Source organism: Augochlora pura, chromosome 9 (genome assembly GCF_028453695.1).
Source record: "Augochlora pura isolate Apur16 chromosome 9, APUR_v2.2.1, whole genome shotgun sequence".
Classification (NCBI taxonomy): Eukaryota; Metazoa; Arthropoda; class Insecta; order Hymenoptera; family Halictidae; genus Augochlora; species Augochlora pura.
In genome coordinates this window covers 5,601,488-5,623,678 of record NC_135780.1, presented here as the reverse complement: position 1 = coordinate 5,623,678, position 22,191 = coordinate 5,601,488, and the positions used below count along the sequence as shown (strand labels likewise).

Genomic DNA, 22,191 nt, shown 5'->3' with positions numbered 1-22,191 from the left:
CATTTGGATGCTCGGAGCGGGGTGGTCGGCTATTGTGATTTCTATAAAGAGGAAGACTCGAGAAACGTAAATTATAATTAGATCGTCCGTCTTCTTGCAAAATCAACATTTTCTGCGTCAGCTACAACAAACAGAGGTGACGTAAAAATTTCTATTTTTCTCTTAATAGTTCCAGTCGGTTGACAATAATATTTAAACTGGTGCTGCTGTTTCTACGTACGTTTCGTTATAAATGAACACTATAGTATACTTTCTATAATTTCGCGTACTACTTGAATCAAAGTTCTATTCATCGTTTTATAATAGCCCAAAAACCGAAGTATAAATAATTTACATTTGTTAAAATATAATTTTATGAAACTGAATAAATGCATAAATCAAAATGTAGATTTCCTTATTAACATATTTTACGCGTTGCTCTCTTGAAATACGCGTTACAATTTTAAAAAGAGGTTATTTTCTGTCAAGGAAGCTCAGACTTTGTTTGATCGACTATTTCATTAATTAGAGAAGTCCCTGGTTATAGATAATATATTTTTCTAGCTCCGATACTATTAGCACGTGTTGCAATTAAAGGGTAGAACAGGTGTTTCTCTGGTAGAACACGTAGTTTTTATTAAATCAGAACGATAAGACACTGTTGCTTTTAATTTAAACAGAAATATTTGCAGTAATTCAAGCGTATTTATCGAAGGAGTCATCGTTCCATTTAAATTACGGATTGCTGGTAAACTTTTGTGCGCGTATTAAATAAATCATCGTCGAAGAGTCGAAAAAGAGAGAGAGAGAGAGAGAAATAATTATTAATACGTAAAATCAATGTGATTACGTTGCTTGAAACTCGATTGTACATCACCCGTGTTGGTCGATCAAAGAACCGATCGCGTACGCTCGCTTCCGCCACGCGTCGAAAACTGGCGAACATTTTTGTTAAAAATTTCGTTCCATTAAACCAAAATAACTGATCCATATTGTACGTAATGTAACCCTATAAATTATCGTCCAACGGTGCACAAGGGTGCCTTGAGATTTTCAATTGAATGCGTCACAGGACGTCCTTCTGGTCTTGGCGTACATTCTCCCTCGCCTCTGCCGGTGCACGCGAAACAGTTGACCGACCGCCCAATTTTCAATATTTCCTAGAATTACGGTATCGCCGCCGCCGCGACCATTCCTAAGGAGACCGACTACCGAAAGGGCCGCACGATTTTTCAGAGAAAATATTTTCTTTTTCGGCGCGCGGTCGACCAACGGGAGGCCGTTGTACCGCGAACTCGTGGACAACAATTACGCCGGGACTCGAACAGACATACCGGGCTGGAAATGTTTTGTCCGCGGTGCACAAGTTCGAATAACTAGCACCGCCATCTAACGTAACTTAATCGAAATTTCGTACGGTCAGAAAATCAGTAAAGATGATCGATGACGGCGCCGAATGACCGCTTTCGACTCCATCTGGTTCACGTGGACATCGTTCCCCGGTGATTGTTACAGGACGCGTCATTATTTCAGCAGCCCGTGATACGTATGGTATATTAGGATTAAAGTAGATCTCACGTTGTGCTCCATTCCACGTATAAAGGGAATGCCACCGTATTAAGTTCTCGCTGGGCTACGGTGTCCCGTGCATCGATACTTCGATTTCTTTTCCTTACAACCCCCATCTCTAGATCCGTACCCTCTATCTTCACCTTCGTTTCCATCTTAAGAATAATTTACTTGCGCCGTCTGTTTTGCATTCGAGCAGAGAGATGATATCAACCCTTTGCGGGTTCTGTCACGAATCCAGAGCCTGATATCGCGTTTCGTTGCGAGTTCTACGACTAGGTTAACGTTAACGTCATTTAATAACAATAGTACCAATTGCATTGCAGTCGATCATTATCGACTAGTTAGGTTACGGTCTCCTTCACATTGAGTATATATAGGGGTTAGAACCCTCGTACGTTCTTTAAGCTAAAAATCCACCCGAATTCTTTCCTTCGCAACACTGCGAAACGTATGATTTGTCTCGATTAGTATCAATAACGTTATTTAAAATTATAGACAACATTATACTATTATAATACAGTAAATGCATCGCATAAAATACAGTAAATTATTTCGAACGAAATACTGTAGGTCAGAGTGGCTATATTAAAATTAAAATAGCTCCGAGTGCAAAGGGTTAATCATGGTAAATGAAAAGAACAATACTCGTGTACTATGTTTAAGAACATGCTCTTGTTTGCAATCACGTTCCTAGAAGAATTCATAATAAGACAGTATTTAAACAGCAGTGTCGCACGAATCAGGAAGAGCAACATAACTGTTCTTTACCGCTAAATGAATAAGATTATCATAATTGGTCGACGAGTGTATACAATGCGACATTCCCATAGTGGTAAATCAAACATTGTGTCTTTATGAATTGTCTCATTATTGTTGCTATATAATTTGGTTTTCTAGTGCAATATGAATTATATGAATATGCAATACTAATTAAATGAATATAAAAAAACTGTTAAGTAATCAAACCATATATAAAATCTTGTTTATCCAATGCGAATTGTTTTACGGTAAATTAATTTCATATCGTAATTTTGTATTTTATAATAAATTACTAAAAATGATAAAAAATTACTTTTATAATATAATTAACATTTAACAGACTTCTTTCGTTTCTCTGTTTTCTCCTTAATGTCGGATCAGCTTCCGGTGGCATCTTTAATTTGCATTATCGTGACATACGTAACGAAATCTGCGCGATTCGATTGAATAATGTCCTTCCGTTAGAAAACGATGATCGACGATGCTTAAAATTATTACCCGGGTTAAAAAAGATTCCGGAATAACGAATAAAAGATTACTGTACAGAGCGTATCGTGGATTGGTTACATGCCACCTGTGGCACAACGACGCGGCGGCAGGGGAACGCGGTCGACTCGATCGCGGTGATATCTCTTAGAGGTCGGGAAGGGATTCATCAATAAAGTTTACTATTTTTCCGATATCGCTTTTCCAATTCTATAAATCGTCGTGCACGAGCTCGCGTATACATAGAGCATGGGGAGGAAAGGAGAAAGATCAGTTATGAATGGCCCACATCGGTTCATGTTAATCTGCCACTTCATCCCTCTCTCTCTCGCTCTCTCTCTCTCTCTCTCTTTCTCTCGCGTACACGCGCGCACACATGGCAACGCACACATACATCAAGCTACGTGCAATCTCTCTGCTCCTGCCAGCCCATTTCCAGACTCCCACCCCTCTCTCTGCCGCCGCTGCCTACCTCGCGTTCACCCCCTGACCAATTGTTTCGTTGGAAAAAGAGAAGAGAGAGAGAGAGAGAGAGAGAGAGAGAGAGAGAGAGAGAAAGAGAAAAAAAAAAGGGAACAAGCGGGGCCGAGAGAGCGGACCTTTGACGAAAAAATGCTTTAGCTATTGCGGTGTGTACGCGTGCCCACTAAATTAAATCGCTCGTTTTCGGTGCACCCGTTTACGCGCCAACAGAAAAGAAAAAATCAACGAGAGGGAAAGTTTTCAATGAATAAACCTGCGTTTACACGTGTTGCCTGTTGATTAAGCCGGTTTATACCGGGCACGATATGTTTCATAATCGCGTGTCGGCGGGAACCTGTGTGCGTTCTTATTAGAAGATGACAGATTTTTGTATAGTCGAATGACAATTGTACGCGGCGAATATAATTGAATGGAAACCTCTGTTGGCTGTGACTGGAAATAGTAATTATTGGTTTCTCTTTAATGTGTTAACCCTCGGTTTCATCGTTCGCGTCGATTTTTTGCTTCATTTAGCGACAAATTTCACGACTAATTTTATTTAAAACCGAACTAAACTTACTTCAGCTTTCCATTTTCGAATTACGATTTTTGAAAGTTAATTACTTATCGTTCCAAGATATTACCATTTTATTATGTTAATCTGTTACCAAGGGACAAATTAAATTCCGAAAATGAAGGAAAGACGAGGGATAAAATCCCAGAGAGAAAACATTTTTCTTTCGGCACCTGTCTCTGTAAGTTATTCAAGGATAATGCAGTTTTGTCTAACCGCGAAAAGCTTTGTAGTTACATTTTTATTTTTGAAGTTTTTCGCGACTTTAAAAATTAAAATTAGAAATACGTATATATAGTTTATATAAATAATGACCACGTCGGAATAATATTATACATAATACATACATAAATATGTAATCGTTATTTATTTCATACAAACTGTTACAAACATATACGCAACGTGGCTTCAAATATAAACTGATACGCAGTTGTACAATAATATACTATACTATACACATTCCTTAACATAAAATTATATTACAATACTTTTAGACTAAAGACTTTTTCCGTATATATATATAAATAACTCGTACAATTATTTACAGTTCTAAATCACAATTGGAATGTAATTGCAATAAAAGGTGAAGAATGATGATTCTTCCCCCCCATATTGGTCGTTCAGACTTTGTACAGGTGTGCAGTTTCTTCAGGATCGTTTTGCACGGTCAATGGAATGTTAAATACTATACTTGAAAGATCAAATATTTATAGATCTTAATACCTCGTTTTTACCTATGAGCACTTTCTTTCTGTTATACTACACACATTGAATATTTCAATAAGGCTATGTGCGTTATAATTTATTACTATTGGACACTCCCGTTACCGTAACCTATTATCAACTATTGTTATTATTATTATTATTTACGGCTTAATATTTACTCACACTGTTTTGCATAGTACCATAAAAATTTGTTTCAAAAATGTTCTCATTAGAGTCTAAAAAAGATCTTTTTTACAAATCTGCGTTCTTCAATCACAAAAATAGAGGTATATTTTCTTTGTTGATGATATGAGTTACGAGTACTGATAAAGTTAATCTTTTGCTGTAAAAAATATAATATTATTTTGCATTACTTTTCAATTAGCAAATATCACAGAATGAAAAAAGCGCCATTCGAAAGATTTCAGAATTCCTTTGCTCCCCTTATTACTGAACCAAATAATGGTCTTTCGTGTATATTTGTTAAATAAACGATTAATAGTAGAATTGAGCTCTTTAAAAGAAACTCATTCATGAAATACTAATAACAATCCCTTTCATGTTTTTTCAAATTAATGAAAGTATTTCAAGGCATTCCGGTATAACTTTTTGATACTCCTTAGTACCAAAAACGAGCATTTTTTCATTTTATTAAACCGTTGTTTCAATATTTATAGAAGAAATAAATAAATAGATTCGATTGGAAACGGTCATACTATTAAGTTTGTTTGCTAATCTTTATAGAAATGAGTGAAACTAAATTTTCTCAAATACGTAGAACTCATCCCTTCCAGTTTGATGAAGTGTTCTTTAGTTCACATCCTTCCGGAAGATCTACGGTTGTTTCGTTAAGGAGTTTCTTCGCAATTTGATGCTTCTTGCCATAATTAAACTGTCCATTCTCTATAGGCTCGCTATAGACATGTGAACTGACACGATTCGAGCGGAATGCGCGACATGACACTGTCACAGTCAACACACTGACCGCCAGTCCTAATACAGAGCCTGCGAGAACGTCCCACCAGTGATGTCTGTTGTCACTAATTCTAGTCAAAGAGCATATCACTGCCCACAAAAATACGAAACACTGTAGCCATGGCTTCAAGAAAAATGTCTGGTTTGGTAGACGATTTTGTAAGTACCACTGTAACAAAAGAATAACATTTGATTCTAAATTAAAACTGCATAAGCACAGTAGCCACATTATATAGCAAACATTTAGCTGTACAATTATTTATATCTATGCAACATAACTTTATTTATTTATTGTCGTAAAAGACATGACAGTAATATTCCGAAGAAATTGAAAACCAAGTACGAAATGCTTATAGCATAAATCAGTATCGAATTTAGCTTGCTGCGAGCAGACAGCTAATCGCATAGTCAACAAATAGGTAGAATTATCACCTGATGTTATGTCAAATGCTCTGAGACTGTAGATTATTTAACATGTACAGTACCATAATACAAGTAGGTGATATCAGGAAGATTTCATATATTTTAACTATGTAGAAAATAATTTCTTAACATGAATTTGTTATAGGACAGAATTTACGTGCACGTAGTCTTTTAAATAGACGCGAGTCTTTGTTCGAAATTGGTTGCCCTGATCGTGGAAATAGCACGTTGCATAGCGCTAATATGAAGAATAAATCGAAGTCACGGCGGAGTGAAGTGCTCGATGCGTTGCCTTACGGAAATTCTACAAGTTAAAGACGAAAGTACAGACATATCGGGGTCTTACCACGAAGAAAACAGACGTGAATACAGCAAGGGCAGAGTGTCCCGAGGGAAATGATTTACTAGAATCAGAGACAAACCATTCCGAGTCAATCGTGTTTGTGCATGTATACGATCTCACGTATCTGAAACAGAACATCTAGTTACTCAACCCGTCCGGTAGACATTTTTGTTTTAAACTATCAAACCTTGCTTTATGACAACTTCATAGCAACAATGACTACGATCAAATATGTTTCTTTTTTTCTCAAAATACAGAAGGAACTCTACATTCTTTATTTTCGAAAAAAAATGAAATCAACGATTGAACAATTGTTAAACTTACAAAATTATCTTCGGCATACTTACTGGTCGGTACAATTCACGGCCTCGCGGGGTTTACACGTGTCCAGAAAATGCGGCCTTGGCTCCCCGATAAGAGTTTTCATGACATTGCATATAAACGTCAAAGTTACTAATCCGATCAAATAATGTCCGTACCAGTGCCATATTTGTTTCGCTCTCGAACCAGCGCATCCCAAAGTTGTATCGTAGCTATCCGAAGAGTAACACGTGTATTCCGCTATCCACATCTAAAATAAATGGCAATATTATGCTTTGAAATTTTCACGAAACTGTTTCATTATTCCATTTGTTCGCGAATAATATTTTTCGTTCTCCGAATTTATTTCGGTTTACGACTCCGCGTGGAATGAACTTTAAAAATCATCATTACCATTCTTGCATATACATGAATGCAAATTATACGATTCTTTAAGAAAAACCGAAGAAAATTATTTCTACGATTATTTATATAACTCGAGCGTATCGAATGTCTGATTTACTGTTACCTACAATCGTACTTAACACCGCAAGAAAGAAAACAATTTTTCTCCGAGTCACATTTTCCGTGATTTCAAGAACGTTATCAATAGCAGTCAAGGTTAAAACGAATGACCTATAAATGTCACAACGTTTAATATGCGTGTTCTCTTGAGTACCAAAAAATAAACGAATATATGTGTTTCTTCATACGGAAATCGACAAAGAAAATTGATCCACTGGTCAATTAACTTCTACGCAACATTGTTCTGTGCGACAAACGAACTATACCAAAATAAATTTCCTATACCGATTTCACTATTGCAGTGATTTCTTAATCATGCTACTTTATTTTTGGTACTCAAGTTTACACGAAGGTCACGATATTATAGCTTATTAGACTCTATTGCGCGCTCGTGACAAAAATATACAACCCTAATTTGAAAAAAATCAAAGCATCGATAGCGTTCAAGTTTCGAGAAATGTGACCTTCGATTTCGTTTATTCGCTACAATACTGTCCACTGAAATTTAATATCAATAATAAGCGAGACATTCGATGCGCTTGCGTTAGATGATACGTCATTTATTATAGAATAATTTCTTCGCGTTCCAACAATAAAATATAATTTTGAATTACAGATACTCAAGCGACAAATCAAACTCACGTACCACCACAAGCGGGATTACGAAGGATCCGACGAGTAGCACGGTGATAGAGATAGTGTCTCCGTTGAACTTAAAAGAAATCTTCGGATCATTGCACTGAAAGCCGATGTGCTGCTGCGGTATGGTGCCAAATTCCAATAACGTTAGTACCACGATAACTGAAACATGCAACGACATCGTTAAGAAATAATAGATTAAATAATTAACAAAGATTAAATATACTCGATTAAAGGGGATGTTTAACTTTCGAACAACGAAAGGAAATCGCCGTATTTCTCTCCACTTACACAGATAATAAAGATTTCCTCTCGTAAAAATGTTATAAGACCGCGACTTCGCCGCGTTCCTTTTGCTATCGGCCGGCTTCGGAGCCATGATAAGCAAATTTTTGCGTACACACCTGCGTGCGGTTAACGATTCGACCGGCGAAAGAAAAAAAGTAGAAGGGTGGATGAAAGACAAACCGGTGAACGAGACTAATAATGGGAACGGGACGCGGAAAAAACGAAACCGCGGGAAGAGGATCCGGAAGAAAGGAGAACCGGAGAAACGAACGGGGAGAAACCGGAGAGGAAAAGAGAGGAAGACGGGAAATCAAACTGGGGAAAATACGTGTACTCGTCGAATAAATAACCACTCGAACCAATATCACGGAATGTACTGCATGATTATTACACCGGGCAATAGTTAAGTATTTGAGCGGGACGCATGCGTAAATGGGCGCACACGATCACAAATTTACTCCAACGCGAGTCGCAGATAAAAAAGAAAACGCGTCGTATCGTTTCGTAAAACTCGGGCTTTACGGTAGTCGAACTGATTAAATTTGTGAAGTAAAAAATGGAGATGATAATGAAACAGAACCCCCCCTCCCCACTTGTCTACGTTTGTGATACGAACGCGTTCGGGTAACGAGATTCTGTTATCTTCTGCTATGAGGATCTTCGTTCACTTCATTCGGATAGCAAAACGTTTGGACAGCTTTTTTTGACAGAAGCTTGGTTTCTGCAAATTCGAGTAATTCGATATACGAAGGAGTCAGTGTTAAAACTGATTGCGGAGTGTCGCAACGTTTGCAACAATCTAAAGTTTATCTGGATAAGATTTGATAAAGTTTTATCTTTGCGATCTAATGGAATCCATGCTAAGGTGAAATCTAATGAATTTCTATTCGATTTATAATTTCTAATTAATGAATTTATTTTATATCGATTTATTAATTCTATCCGAATTAATTTCTTATAATAATTGATGTTCGCGCATTTCAAATAAAAATAAGTAGATCAACCGTGTGAAAGAACATATAAAACAATCGAATAAATCGAATTATGGTCATATTAGTTTCAACTTATTAGAAATATCAAGCGCGAAAATAGCATTTCTATTTATCTACTGTTTTCAGCAGTTGTGTTGCTGGTTTCTGTTTCGCTGAAATATTCGTATAATTGATGTAGCGCGACGAAAATGCGCGCAGTTTTAATTGAATATTGGAAATATCACAGCTCTCGGCGTGGTGTAGTTATTATTTTAGACGCCCGCGATACCGAACTTATGTAAATCGTCAACCATCAAAATTCGAAAGAATTGTTTGGGAATCTATTTAGCCGTGTCTCTCGTTCACCGACCGTTTCACCTACCAAACGACACAGGGCTTTTCTGTATGCGTAAGGCCAAGAATCCGCATACAAGGTGTCCAATTTTATTCCGTGATCCTCCAACTTGTTTTGTAAGAGAACGGTTCATTGACGCTTCGCCGCGGTGCATGTGCCGCCTAGTTATTTAATGCGGCACGCCCGGAAAAAATTCTAAGCAGGCTGGCCGTGTCGTCTCGCTCGGTATTGTATTACTCGGTCCGCGGTTTTCAAGTCAACTCTCGTTGCACGCATGGTTTCGTTCCTCGTGTCCGCAAACTGCTATCAATCTCGCCTACGCATCGATTGATTTACAAATCTTTTCTTTTTTTTTATATCATTTACAACGTATTCTTTCTTCCGAATGAAAAAGAAACGCGCGATAAACCGGACAATCTATTGTACCGATCGCACCAATTTTTCTCCTATTAAAACCGACAACAAAAACGAAACTGTACGTACGCGTGCTTGCTGTTAACTCTGCTACAGTTTGACCAAGTATCAGAATTTTGACGATTAATATGAATTAATGCTTGTTCTATTAACAATAGTAACAATCGATAAACGTAGCGTCATGTGAATGATACAGTTGTAAACTATCTATACAAAATGTGTAATTCTTATTCTTCGTATAGCGGCGTCTCTTCGAGAGAACAGTGGGAATAAAGTGGACATAGTTATATTTTTGCCTGGATATATAATGACTATGTAATTTCAGAGATCACAGTCATTGTCTAGGAACTGCAAACGATACGTACTTCCGACTATGCCAGTTGTCTGCTAATGTAATAACCGCGGCTTCAATTGGCGAACTCTCATTTTCCCGGCTGTTATCAAAGAAACGTGTGAATTTAATCGGTGCAGAATGTTAATTGGCATAATTACGAATGTGTAATGCGGTGGGTACAAAGAATTTCACCGTTAACGTCGTCCTGTGTTCGAGAAAGAAACGGTGGCGCTTGTTTGCCCAAATGATACTACATAATTGTCAACAAAAGCAAAACGCGGCGCGGTGGTCGATTTTTATGAAAGCGCTCGATAAGCAACGATTCGATAGGATTAATAAATTGAAGGTAACAGACTGTTTGAACAGTCGTTTGACAATGAACGTTCCATTTCCGCAAAAGTATCTGCCACGAAATTATCGTTACTTGCTTCTCTACGATGTTGTTAATCATCCCAGTGATACAATTCTTAGACATCGAATGCGTCTACAAATATGCTCAATCGTGAGCTGCTGATTCATAATACGGGAAACAACGCGTTGCTTTACTTGTATATTAAACGCTCCAAGATGTTAAATAAATTGTGTAACATGATTAAACTGTGCCAGGTTGTGTCAGATTATGTCACTTGTTCGTTCCGATCGATGATAAATCTAATATAATTAAAGATACGATTTTCTAATCTCAGAATTTCAATGCTTTCTTCCATACGTGTATAGAGGAAGTTACTTATGATTCAACACAGCATTACCATGACTCACAACAGTTTATCGAAAATAGTAAAAAGGAATTCTACAGAAACTCATTCAAGGTGCAACACATACAAGTTGTTACAGCTCCAAGTTTTGTTTATGAATTTTCGAAAATGTTAAACGAAACCGTGAGCTTCGGTATTTATTAATCGTAGTAGACCAAAAGTAAATTGAATATTTCATTGTTAAGGCATTGATAATTAAGCCAAGTAAATTAATGACTTAAGTTAAAGCATTTCATAAACATTGTTAATCTATCTCATTAAGCTTAATATGTACATATGTTCGAATGTATTATATGCAGGTACATAATATGTATACTATGTACCATCTGCATATTACGTATACGATCCGCAATCTAATCAATATTTTCATGTATGCATATTCGTGTACCTATTTTCACGCGCATAGCGCTATTAATATGCAACACGCGATTATATGCAGAAATAAATGTTGTTTAACGAGTTTATGTGAAAGTTAATAAATACGCTATATAAGTGGTCGCATGATAATTATTAAGTACATTCTACAATCATGTTAGGTTGAAGTTAATTGCAGAAATATCTATGCGAGCAATAAATACCCGATTCGTGTCAGTAATTTCATTAAACAATGTTTATAGTATCATTAAGAAGTTAGGAATTTCTATTTACATTTGATAAAAGAATGTCTGCAGAAATTCTTACCGAACACGCGAAATAATAAATCGAGCTTAGTTGTGGCCTTGTTAATATCAATAAAAAATAAATAAAATATCAATAAAAATTGTTATCCATAAAACCTTTTACACGCGACTCTATATTCTGACGTGGGACCTACATATTTTTCGCTTCAACTATTACATCGAAATATAACAAAAAAAATTGTTGAACCAAACACGCAGAAATTCAATACATGCTGTAAACCCTCCGATGAATTCTCGTCTTTCTCGCGAAACTATTTAGTTTTCCCAATCGAAAACAGAATGCACGTTCGAATCATCTTCGCCAACTTATTCTTAAAAGTAAATTAAATAATATCGTCGCGCTGTATCAATGACTGCGGAATCGTTTAGTCGCTAAATTTGAAAGTAAGACAAATCTGTTGCCTCTATTAAATGCATTATTAAAGTCCTATAATAAAATATCGAATGCAACGTAAAGTGCGATATACGCTTTGATAAGGTTTCTCTTGCGAAACACGGCAAGTAGAAGTCGATAAACCTTAATCAATTTACGCGGTGATTCACGCCCGAAAACGATCCAACGTGGAAGATAGTTAATATCGCTAATCACGCTCCTTGAAGACGATTCATTTCTCTGATTAAATGCATATAGACAAAGTAAACACGATCGATCATTCGTACACTTTTGCGCGAAATCTGTTGCAACATACAATATACATATATGTCGCATTTCATGCTGTGTTCAATATTTTCGTAGAAGTTCTACAATGAAGCATTCCCACCCAAACATTGTATTTGTCATAGTTTTGCTTGCGTATAGGATGTGGTCCTGCAATTTGATGAAGGAAAATTCGTTTTCAAACGCAATGTCTAACATGAATCACGATGGATGGACAGTCATTGGTTTTTTCGATTAGTTGTACAGGAGTTAAAGAAACGGAAAACTGTGATAATTGGAAACTGAACCGATGAAGAAGAAAAAAAAAAGGAGATTGATTACCTGATAGGGCGAGGAAGATGTCGACAAGGAGTACCCAGCGTATTGTATTTTTGCAGATACTCATGATCTTTTCGGAGACTGTACGCGTTGAAATTCCGTCCGGATTATCCAGGATCTCCTCCAATGTTGCTGTACTGCAGTGGGTCGTCAGTTGTTCCGTTGATCTCTATAAAAAAAATGTAACGTTTGCACAATAATTAACCGTATCTTGTTAACGTTCCGAAATGATCGAGGAAACCACCCTTTCCCTTTTTTGTATTCGAAATGAACCGCGAGGGCCGCTTCCACGAGCCATCTGTGAACTACAGACGTGTGAAACCCGAAATAGCTGTTTCTATGTATTAAAACAGTATTTTATTGACACAAAAATCAAACTATTCGGTGGCATTTTTATAAGCGTGGAATATTTACATTTCGTAATGATATTGGGTTTTTGTATTAATCATTGAGGAATCTAAACAAAATTATTAATGAATTAATCTTCAACGTGGTTTAAATAATATTGTTACATCGACGATCCAAGAGAGAGTAATAACAAACACGTTTCTACTTGGAGAAAGCAATTATAACGAGCCATTCGCACAGCTGTTTCTAATACTAATCGTTAAGACAATATATGTTCTGGCGGCAATAACAACGATCAATTAAAATGTAAATAAAACCGTCTGTTAAAGCTGGCGTAACACGCATTGTTAATACGTCGACGTGAACAAAATAGGTGTACACGATTGTTAACAAAGGTAGGACAGTAACAAAGGTCGAAAATTTGGAGTATTGAAGTAGCATGAATGATACAACGAGAGCAATCAACCGGAACTAGCCTCTTAATATCGTCTGCCTGCCCTTGGCACACTCGATTACCTACTTACAGTCAAATCCTTTGTCTTTCGATAGTAGGCACGTTTCAATCGTCTTTAAATTCTATGTTCTTTTTTTTCAGTTTCAAAGAGCCGGTTCACCGTAACAGAAACGAAACAAAAAAAAAAGAAACACAGCCAGCGAACGGCATTTCGAGAAACAAATCGCGAAACGATCGAATTAAAAAAGAAAAGAAAGAAAAAATGAAATAAGTTTACGCATCCACCTCCGCGATCGTCGTTTGTACGTGTACGCGAAATTATTTCGACCACCTGTTGATACAATATTCGCGAGCTTCGGTCTATTGTGCTGTAGTTGCCCGGCTTTTCTAAAAAAAAAAAAAAGAAAAAAGAGAGAAACAAGAAAAAGTAATTTCATTTGCTCTTCGTTCGAGATGAATTCTATATTTTTTCTTCTTTCCTCTTTATTTTCATTCGAGATGATACAGTTTCATTCGATCGGATACGCGCCGTGAAAACGTCAAGGTAATGTGTACCCGCTATAGCGAACGCGATAGCGAGACGTATTCACGTACCAATAAAAATGTGCTACTGTTAATTAGGTCGAGGTTTAAAAAACCTCGATTAATAATGCTTGATTGAAAAACACGGCGACACATCCGCATTTTCAGTAGGGAGGATAAGCATTTTTTAACCGAGCCACTACTCTACGGCTACGAGATAATTAGGGGGGAAAAAGCGTCCGTACCCTCCGACACACGAATCTAATATCTACGCGTAATTTAAAGTTGCCGTACCGAGACATTATCGTAGAAGCTTGACCAACGATTCGCGCCCATTAATAAATGTTTACATCTGTGATCCGATCGACTGACTGCTTTGGAAATAAAAAACAAGCGCAACAGAAAATCGTGATAATAAACGATTCGGATCCCATTAGGATTTGTATTCACTTCTGTGTTGACTTTAGATTAGAGACACGATCGGATCGCTCTTTTTATCAAATAAACGTGTTCAAATACTTGCCCAGCGTCTCTGTTCGTCTGAGCACTATTGTAAATAACGTAAACACAATGCGAAGAAGCTACGCGGCACGCACTGTAACGCGGATACGTGCGTCGCGATGATAGTAGGAATTCCAAATCGATTAGATGCTCGGTAAATTCGATAAGCAGATAAAGTTAGCCGATAAAGAGACCGTGTCATCGCGCTTTTTCAGTCCATGAATCCGGTGTCATGTGACGCGTGCACGTAATTTTCTTTAACAAGAAAAAAATCACAGCCACGAGACGAAATTTCGACGAACCGGCGAATCGCGGATCCTATGCACGAGCCAATGGTATTTTCGCGCGGCGACATCGTAGAAAATATTCTTTCAAGTGTAATAACAGGTTAGTCAGTAATCAACGTGCGGGACGAGTGTGAATCAGCAACGCGAGGCCCGAACGAGCATAACGTTAACATTGCCGCCGTTACGGAATAGTATGTGTTTTACTTACTCGGACGAGCAGTTCGGCTTCGATCGTGATAAATTAGCAGTTCGACGTTAATTAATTCACGCGTAAAAGGGAGAGCAACACCGAACACCTCCGGATCACCGCGCGCATCTTCCTCGGATCTCCGCCGACGGGAACGATGGGTGTCTCGTGAAACGTTAACGTCGGTGCAGAAACGTGAGAGAGAAACGAGACTTCGGGGTCATCGTTTTGTTTGAATTTAGGGAAGAAACTTGATCGTCGTGAAGCCCAGCGCGACGTGTGTCACCGTTCGCATCAATAAAAACATGAAAGAAGGACGCGAATGTTTCGGCGCGCGCGAAAACCGTTCGAGCTCCAAGCGGGAAGATCCTTTATTGTCACGATTCCATGACACGGTTTTTGTACGTGCACGAAAATATTAGACACATTTCCGACGATGAGAGAGAAAAAAAAGAGAAGAAAAATAGAAAGCAATCTAACTCGAAGCAACGTCCAGGCACAACTGGCGTACCTCGTCTTCAATCAACGACTTCCCTCGCAAGCTCGAATTAAATGTTCTACCCACCCTCTTTGCCCTGCAGCCCCCCCTCCCCCGGACGCCCAAAGCCCCACCAAAGGATTCGACACGTGTGGTGCGGTTTACGTACAAACGTTTCGATACCACCACCAAGATGAACGGTAAGAGAGGTCCAAAACTGAATGATACCACAATTTTCCAACGCTGCGACCGTTAACGATTCTTCGCGACGCTGAACCCACCGCGTTCGAAATTCTCCGGTTTTCGTGGTTTTAAACGTTGCTGGAATTATACTGTTCCATAGGAAACAATCGAATGGATTTCTTAGCGCGAACGCGCGTTGAGATTAAAACGGCGAATACGGTAAATAAATTCGGTCTCGTCACTTTTTTCTAAAACAGCACGCGTCGGTCGCTTCTTTTAATGCGTCCGAATACCATATTATTATATTTATAAACAAGTGTTATTTACATTGCTAATTTTGGTAATTATTGTTGCATAACTCTGGAGAACGAGCAAGAGAGTATGCAAAGATCGTTATCAAAAAGAGAAGAATATTTCTAGGACGTGTATGTTGTATATTTTGTAAGTTCAATGCCTTATCGATAAACAACGGATCTTTATGCAAAATAAACGTCTTGCGCGTTACTTGCAAGATGCAAGAACTGCATAGAACTTTCTTTCTTTCAAAAAGGTTCATTGTTTCAGAATGAAAGCTATACGAATAAAAGAAATAATTTATTTTTATTATTTATAAAAATTTATAAAATAAACCAATATTATCATAATAACAAACCAATATTTATACTCTAAGTTCAAGCATAGCCGAGCCTCGGCGCGGCGTCCAAATCGTTCGAATCGAATAAAACCAAAAGTATAATTCTGTATGATAATTTATCATTTTTGTACGATAATTCGCATAATTTTTATACAACTTAACTGGGACATTTTAATCAGATAATTTTATTACCTTTTAACAGATAAGGCTTCTTTTACAGTCTGTAAAAAAAGGAGTGTAACAAAGGTTTCCGCTGAACTGTATCCTTCGTCGGAAATCCAACACAACTCTCGAAAACCGCAAGCAAGTGAAGCAACCAAAGTAATTTAATAACCCGCACGAATACCTAAACGAAATTGAGTGTTACAGTACTGAAAAGTACGTTATTATATAATCAGCTCCCCATTTACCACTCTAATTACGGCTATAAAGTAATAAATACGGTGAAAGCGAAAATATAGCGAAAACGCAAGTCAGAAGCTTTCGGTATATGGAGTTATGTCATTGTTTTACGATAAATCTCTACGGTAATTTAGCGGGCATAAATCGTATCGCGGAGGGAAAAAAATATTGGTTTATCCTTGAGCTATCAAGTCTAATGCTTAAATGGTTATAAATTGATATTATCAACCAAACAGCGAAATCTTTATACGGCAAATAAAAAAATAGATGGACGTATGCGTAATTTATTGAATTATAAGGTGCGCTTCATACAAATATCAACGGAGATGTAATAAAATCGCGTTTAAATAAAGGGTATCCTTAAATGATACAGATCAGTCATAAAAACGAAATCGTTCTGTTAGGTTTGTAGTCAGCGTTAATTACAAAGGAATACATGTATAGTTGTAGATAGTCATGCCATTTTCGATAGTGTTTATGCATGCGTGCTATTGACGTATAAGGAAAATACCATGATACACCTGCGGGAACATTTTTGCAAGATCAACTGGCATCTGGTGACGTGTGCTGAATGCTAGATAAGAGATGCGTGATTTTTTACGTAAATATATACAGCACCCGCTTAAAATATTAGACCCGCGTCGAGTTTAACAAGACTGTTTACACACCTTTGTGTGAACTCGTCACGTTTATGTATGCTTCTTTGTTTGTTCTTTTTTTTAAATCATTTAAACTCTACATTTTGTTGCTAATTATTGTCTGCAATTTTTTTATATTATAGAAAAGATATTATAGAAAGATATTATAATTACTGTTATTATTATTATTAAATTCAGTTTGGATTAGAATTTAAATTTCAAATTAAAGAAGAAATGGGCATACAATAAATATTAATTCACTTCCTAAACGATATACAATTTTAACCACTTTTTCTTTCAAATAACTTTATACTTCATAGATTATCTCTTATTCAATATAAAATAATTTAAATTGATTTAATATCATAATAGGATGTATACCTGTATGTATATTACAATGGATGTACCTTTTTACATCCACCGATGTATGAAAATATTTTTACCAAAGAAACATATGCTCAAAAAAAAATGATAGTAAATGCATTATGTCAGTTTTCGAAAATCTAACCTGCATTATCCACGTGTAATGATATATTCTCCAGTTAATTGTAGCCTGAACAAATATTATTCTCTCTCACTGTGTTCCACACTTAATTGCAGCTTCGAAAGTACTAACGGAACATACGATATACAATAATCGTCTCCATAAATACGACTAGTGGAAGAGACGCATAGTCGTTGACAGTTCACTGCAAACATTACTGTACACAGCGTCATTAGTTATGTATGATTCAACTACTGTGACTACCTTAAAGGTGGGGATGGATTTAACCATTCAAAAACACAACCGTTTTAACCTTAAATATTACCTCTCGACATTTAAAACGGAAGCGTGACAATCAGGACATAATTACAAGATAAAACCGTTACTCCACTGTAATCGTCGAGTTCGAATAATTTCAACTTTTCTTCATTATTTGTAAGATACCGATTACGATCATTTTAATTCTGAAAACAGTACTTTGTGTTTTTCGAATTTTTCTTATTGTCTATTGAATCTTTTTGTTGCAGTTTCGTGATATTCAGTTTCATTTTACAATGAGTGTATACAAAGATATCCAAAAAGCGACTCAGATACCTTATAGTGAAGAGAATCCAATATTCATACGATATCAAAAATCTACCTTAGCTAAAAAAAAACCCAGAATAAACAAGCAACAATTGCCACGTAATTCAAATGTTAGCGTTTGCAAGTGATCTTTATATGGAACTAGCTGTAAATTCAGGTATTGTAAATATTGTTAATTATTTAAAAAAAAAATATTGAATGTTATAGTGGCTCACTGATGATGACGACGACGATGATGATGATGATGATGGTAAAAAAGATGGCAACGAACAAAAATATGATAGTCCGAGAGAACTGTGTGAAGATCAAATTGCATCTTTTATTCAAGAGGTAAACACATTGGCATATAACAAAAATGTACATTACACAGTTGTTAATAATGATATGGTTTAAACACAATTGAATTTGTGTTAATATTATGCAATACTTCTATCATGAAAATATGTAAAAGTTAGCTATAAATCTCATTTCAAATTACATTCATCTCAACCAATTTATACTAACATCATTGAAAAATTATCACTTTCTATATAGAAACCTAATTTTTATCTACAGGCCAATTGCGGTGTCAATTATTCCAATAAAAACGTGGAAGAACAATGGAGAACAAGACAAACTAGAGATGATTTAAAATCCACTGTTAAGACTGATTGTAGTGATAATAATCCATTAAACAAAGTAGAGAATATAGAGGATGAGGAATACTTGTTAAAGAAGTGTAAACTTCATAAAAATGCTGCAATAAGAGGACTTTTGAGAAATAATAAAATATCGCTAAATGATTTACAGACGCCAAACAAGTTTAACAATGTAGGTGAAGAAAGTGGAACGCATGCCCTAGTGAGTATAAATTATGAATATTATGAATAAAGTCGAAAAGAAATGAAATTTGTTAAACTAGAATGTTTGTATTGTATACGATAGTCTGATATTCCGCTAAACGATTTTACCGAAGGAAAGTATTCTATGAAATTAGTTCAATGTCCAGAAGAACCAGAAGTTTTTGTTGCTTGCGGGAAATTAGATGCCAATGAATATAAGGATATTGACTTCACTGTACCACGTTTAGGTAAAAAAACAAGAATCACACAGATACAATATTATAGTACTGAGGATGACTCAAAATTTGGTTTTGTCAAAAAGGATATGAAAGAGAAAAAATGATTAGTTGAGAAAAATAACATTTCCATAAAGTTTAAAATATACGTTATAACTGTTCATTTTAACATTGGTTTTATTTCCTGGGATAGATATACAAAATGAATAAATACATGATACTAAACTTGTTAATTTCAGATTTATATAAAGACAAGTAGTTCAATTTAAAATTAATCATACGTACAAAAAGAAACAGTATACATAGACTAATTTTAACGCGAATGTGGTCTTTTTCAAAATCAAAATACACATATCGATCTCAGTGATTTTATCGTTCCTTGACACCATGTTTTTAAAATATATACAAAATTTTAATCTACACCAATATAAAATCGTTACTAAGATTTCTTATTCGTTTTTACTTCTTGTTCGAATAAATTTGTAATATGTCCTTTTTAAAACTATTCAAGTCCCTTACATTAACATCTTGGACAAACTCTCAGACTGTTAAAGTCATTTTCAGTAATGATAATATCTATGTCAACTGTTTAGAATCTTTAAAATGAAATAACTTGGAGAGAAATATCTGTAAAAATTAATACTACTTTTATATCATTTATGTGCTATACATATGTTAAAAATGTGAAGGATCAGTGCAAAAAAATATTTTGTTATCACAATGTTGAATAATGTATTTTAAATAAATCAAATGACTGATTGTAATGACTAAAGTTAGGAAGTAATATAAAGATATATTTTAATATTTTAATTTACATACAAAAATAAAATATTAATTGTCAATGTCTTGTTAAAATGCAGTAAATATTGTAACTGTTTAAACGTGTAATAAATTCATGTTCGTACAAAATTTGTATATCTTTTATCCTGAATGAGTTAATAGAAAAAATAACTATTAAAACAAATTTACAGGTATAGAACTATATTAATTATGAAGGTAAATTTGCTAAATGTATTTCCTTTGTGACATAGAGTGATTACGGATTTTCTATGAAAAAATTATTATATAATCTATAATCAATTTTTACATATCTTGTACAAATTATTTTTATTGTTTTTTATATATTTATTTTATTTATATAATTGGTGATAAAAAATAAATTACAATCCACTGTATAAAAGTGAAAATTTAACTATTTTGGTGCTTCACTCTTGCAAAAATACATACACAATTACTTGAACAAAAATAACAATCAAATGGTACAGTAACATGTCCTGATGATTTCACACTATTTGCTATTGTAGTTAAGTGGAATTCTACAAACTTTCTCTTGTAAGAATCAAAACAAGGATTGCCACAGACACAATAATTTGCTGCATCCAAATATTTTACTAATGTTAATGGAATTGTACTGGCATCGTACGGTAGCCTGAAAAATAAAACATAAGAATGCACACAAAATTAAGTTTTATTAATTACGTTAATAATGTATCACAAACCTTGCTTTAAGAACTGATCTGCCAGCATACTCAACTAATTTAAGTACATCTACATCAGTCACAGAATCCACATTTTCACCATTAAATTCATTTTCGCATACATCTAACAAAATTAATCTCAAGTTTCTCATGCTTCCTGGCAAATATTTTAAACTATTCTTTGATACATCTAAATATTTCAAATTAGGCAATGATCCTAAACTTTGCGGTAAATATGATAATACATTTTTACTAGCTTTAAAGTTAACAATGGCATGAAGTTTTCCAATCTCTTTTGGTAGCATACTTAACTGCATAAAAATTATGAATTATGCAATAATTAAGCATATCAGTGTTACTTGTTTATAAAATTTTAACTTACCATATTATTGCTTATGTCTAATAATTTTAAATTATTCTTTATAGGAGGTTGGTCCAGCCATACCCATTTCATAGCTTTATCGAGGCGATTTTGTGATAAATTAAGCTCTTGTAAATGTTGCAATAAACCTAATTCTTTTGGCAAAGATGAAATCTGATTGTTGGATAAGTTTAATATCCTCAAGCTTTGGAGTCTTAAAATTTGTCTATCGAATGATTTTCTACTTAATCCAACCAAGGACAATTCTTCTGTAGTTCTTGGAAAACCCTCCAAAGTTGGGTACTCGGATGATTTATTAACCACAACTTTAATTTTTGGAACAGAGGCCATGCTTTTCGGGTTCAAATTTGAAATAGCTAGAACCGATGTATCTATTTGTTTAGACATTCCTAGCTTCAATATATGCATGAAACTTTTCAGTTGAATTGTATCGGCTTGAATAATTAAATCATGCGGTGGTTCTATAAGACGTATCGTTGCCTTTCCTTGATTAATAAACTTGTGGAATATTTTATCTATGTTGCCATCGATCTAAAAATATTTAAACAATAAATTTACATTCTTTCTATTTCATTCTTTAATCAAAGCAATTAGACTTTTTTACCTTGTATTTAATACCCTGTTTATTTTGCAATGTTTGCCAAAGAAGGTATAAATCATTGCCTTTTACTGTGTTCCTTCCAATTACTAAAATTGAACGCTGTGATTTTCGTCGTATTATATTTCCAGACGAAACTCTGTTATTAACTTCTATGTTACAGTGTAATTTCATTTTGAATTTTTCTTACGTAAATAAAGTATAAAACAACATTACATGAGAACAGTTTTGGTTACATATGATAGTTCAACACATAATGTCTTTGAGTTACGCAGGTATTATTTAAAAATATCACAAAATATAAAGCTGAAGTTTATTTTCTATTTGATAGATTGTAAAACCATGTAAACAAACTTCTTTTTTCGCGCGTGGAACATACGTCCATCAAATGAATCGTTTGAAATGTTGTGCAAACGTAGAATGCATGCGCGTATGTATTATAATGTAGTACTTCACCG

The 22,191-nt window shown here is 35.3% G+C and overlaps 3 protein-coding genes across 7 annotated transcripts; 1 reads left to right on the top strand and 2 right to left on the bottom strand.

Annotated features, from left to right (window-relative positions):
• The first annotated feature begins 1 nt into the window (after position 1).
• LOC144475149 (uncharacterized) lies at positions 2–20,700 on the top strand. Of its 2 annotated transcripts, XM_078190742.1 has the most exons (8): positions 2–136; positions 7,720–7,888; positions 17,750–18,068; positions 18,161–18,328; positions 18,426–18,548; positions 18,774–19,058; positions 19,143–19,287; positions 19,515–20,700. In XM_078190742.1, the coding sequence occupies exons 4-8, from the start codon at positions 18,188–18,190 to the stop codon at positions 19,532–19,534; spliced, it is 714 nt and encodes a 237-aa protein (XP_078046868.1). In that variant the 5' UTR covers positions 2–136; positions 7,720–7,888; positions 17,750–18,068; positions 18,161–18,187; the 3' UTR covers positions 19,535–20,700. The 2 variants fall into 2 exon arrangements, with proteins under 2 accessions (XP_078046868.1, XP_078046867.1); XM_078190741.1 differs by having other exon boundaries at positions 19,143–20,700.
• On the bottom strand, positions 4,059–17,816 carry LOC144475148 (phospholipid phosphatase 1). 4 transcript variants are annotated; one of them, XM_078190737.1, is made up of 6 exons: positions 17,658–17,816; positions 12,519–12,684; positions 7,750–7,904; positions 6,626–6,849; positions 6,282–6,402; positions 4,059–5,681 (listed from the first exon to the last, which is right to left on the bottom strand). In XM_078190737.1, the coding sequence occupies exons 1-6, from the start codon at positions 17,661–17,663 to the stop codon at positions 5,319–5,321; spliced, it is 1,035 nt and encodes a 344-aa protein (XP_078046863.1). In that variant the 5' UTR covers positions 17,664–17,816; the 3' UTR covers positions 4,059–5,318. The 4 variants fall into 4 exon arrangements, with proteins under 4 accessions (XP_078046863.1, XP_078046865.1, XP_078046866.1 ...); XM_078190739.1 differs by lacking the exon at positions 17,658–17,816 and adding an exon at positions 14,836–15,340; XM_078190740.1 differs by lacking the exon at positions 17,658–17,816 and adding an exon at positions 14,363–14,766.
• On the bottom strand, positions 20,326–22,147 carry Lrr47 (Leucine-rich repeat 47). The gene is made up of 4 exons (XM_078190736.1): positions 21,740–22,147; positions 21,136–21,666; positions 20,775–21,064; positions 20,326–20,704 (listed from the first exon to the last, which is right to left on the bottom strand). The coding sequence occupies exons 1-4, from the start codon at positions 21,905–21,907 to the stop codon at positions 20,464–20,466; spliced, it is 1,230 nt and encodes a 409-aa protein (XP_078046862.1). The 5' UTR covers positions 21,908–22,147; the 3' UTR covers positions 20,326–20,463.
• Between the last annotated feature and the right edge of the window lie 44 nt (positions 22,148–22,191).

Bases quoted from the DNA above. Each gene is read 5' to 3' on its own strand.
- LOC144475148 (XM_078190737.1), bottom strand. The intron at 6,850-7,749 runs GTACGTGAGTTT...CATTTATTTTAG, and splicing joins TCGTAATCCCGCTTGTGGTG to ATGTGGATAGCGGAATACAC. The intron at 6,403-6,625 runs GTAAGTATGCCG...GTTCTGTTTCAG, and splicing joins GCCGTGAATTGTACCGACCA to ATACGTGAGATCGTATACAT.
- LOC144475149 (XM_078190741.1), top strand. From the start codon at position 18,188: ATGAGTGTATACAAAGATATCCAAAAAGCGACTCAGATACCTTATAGT. The intron at 18,549-18,773 runs GTAAACACATTG...TTTTATCTACAG, and splicing joins TTGCATCTTTTATTCAAGAG to GCCAATTGCGGTGTCAATTA. The intron at 19,059-19,142 runs GTGAGTATAAAT...TGTATACGATAG, and splicing joins AAAGTGGAACGCATGCCCTA to TCTGATATTCCGCTAAACGA.
- Lrr47 (XM_078190736.1), bottom strand. From the start codon at position 21,907: ATGAAATTACACTGTAACATAGAAGTTAATAACAGAGTTTCGTCTGGA. The intron at 21,667-21,739 runs GTAAAAAAGTCT...AAATATTTTTAG, and splicing joins AACAGGGTATTAAATACAAG to ATCGATGGCAACATAGATAA. The intron at 20,705-20,774 runs GTTTGTGATACA...TTTATTTTTCAG, and splicing joins AGATCAGTTCTTAAAGCAAG to GCTACCGTACGATGCCAGTA.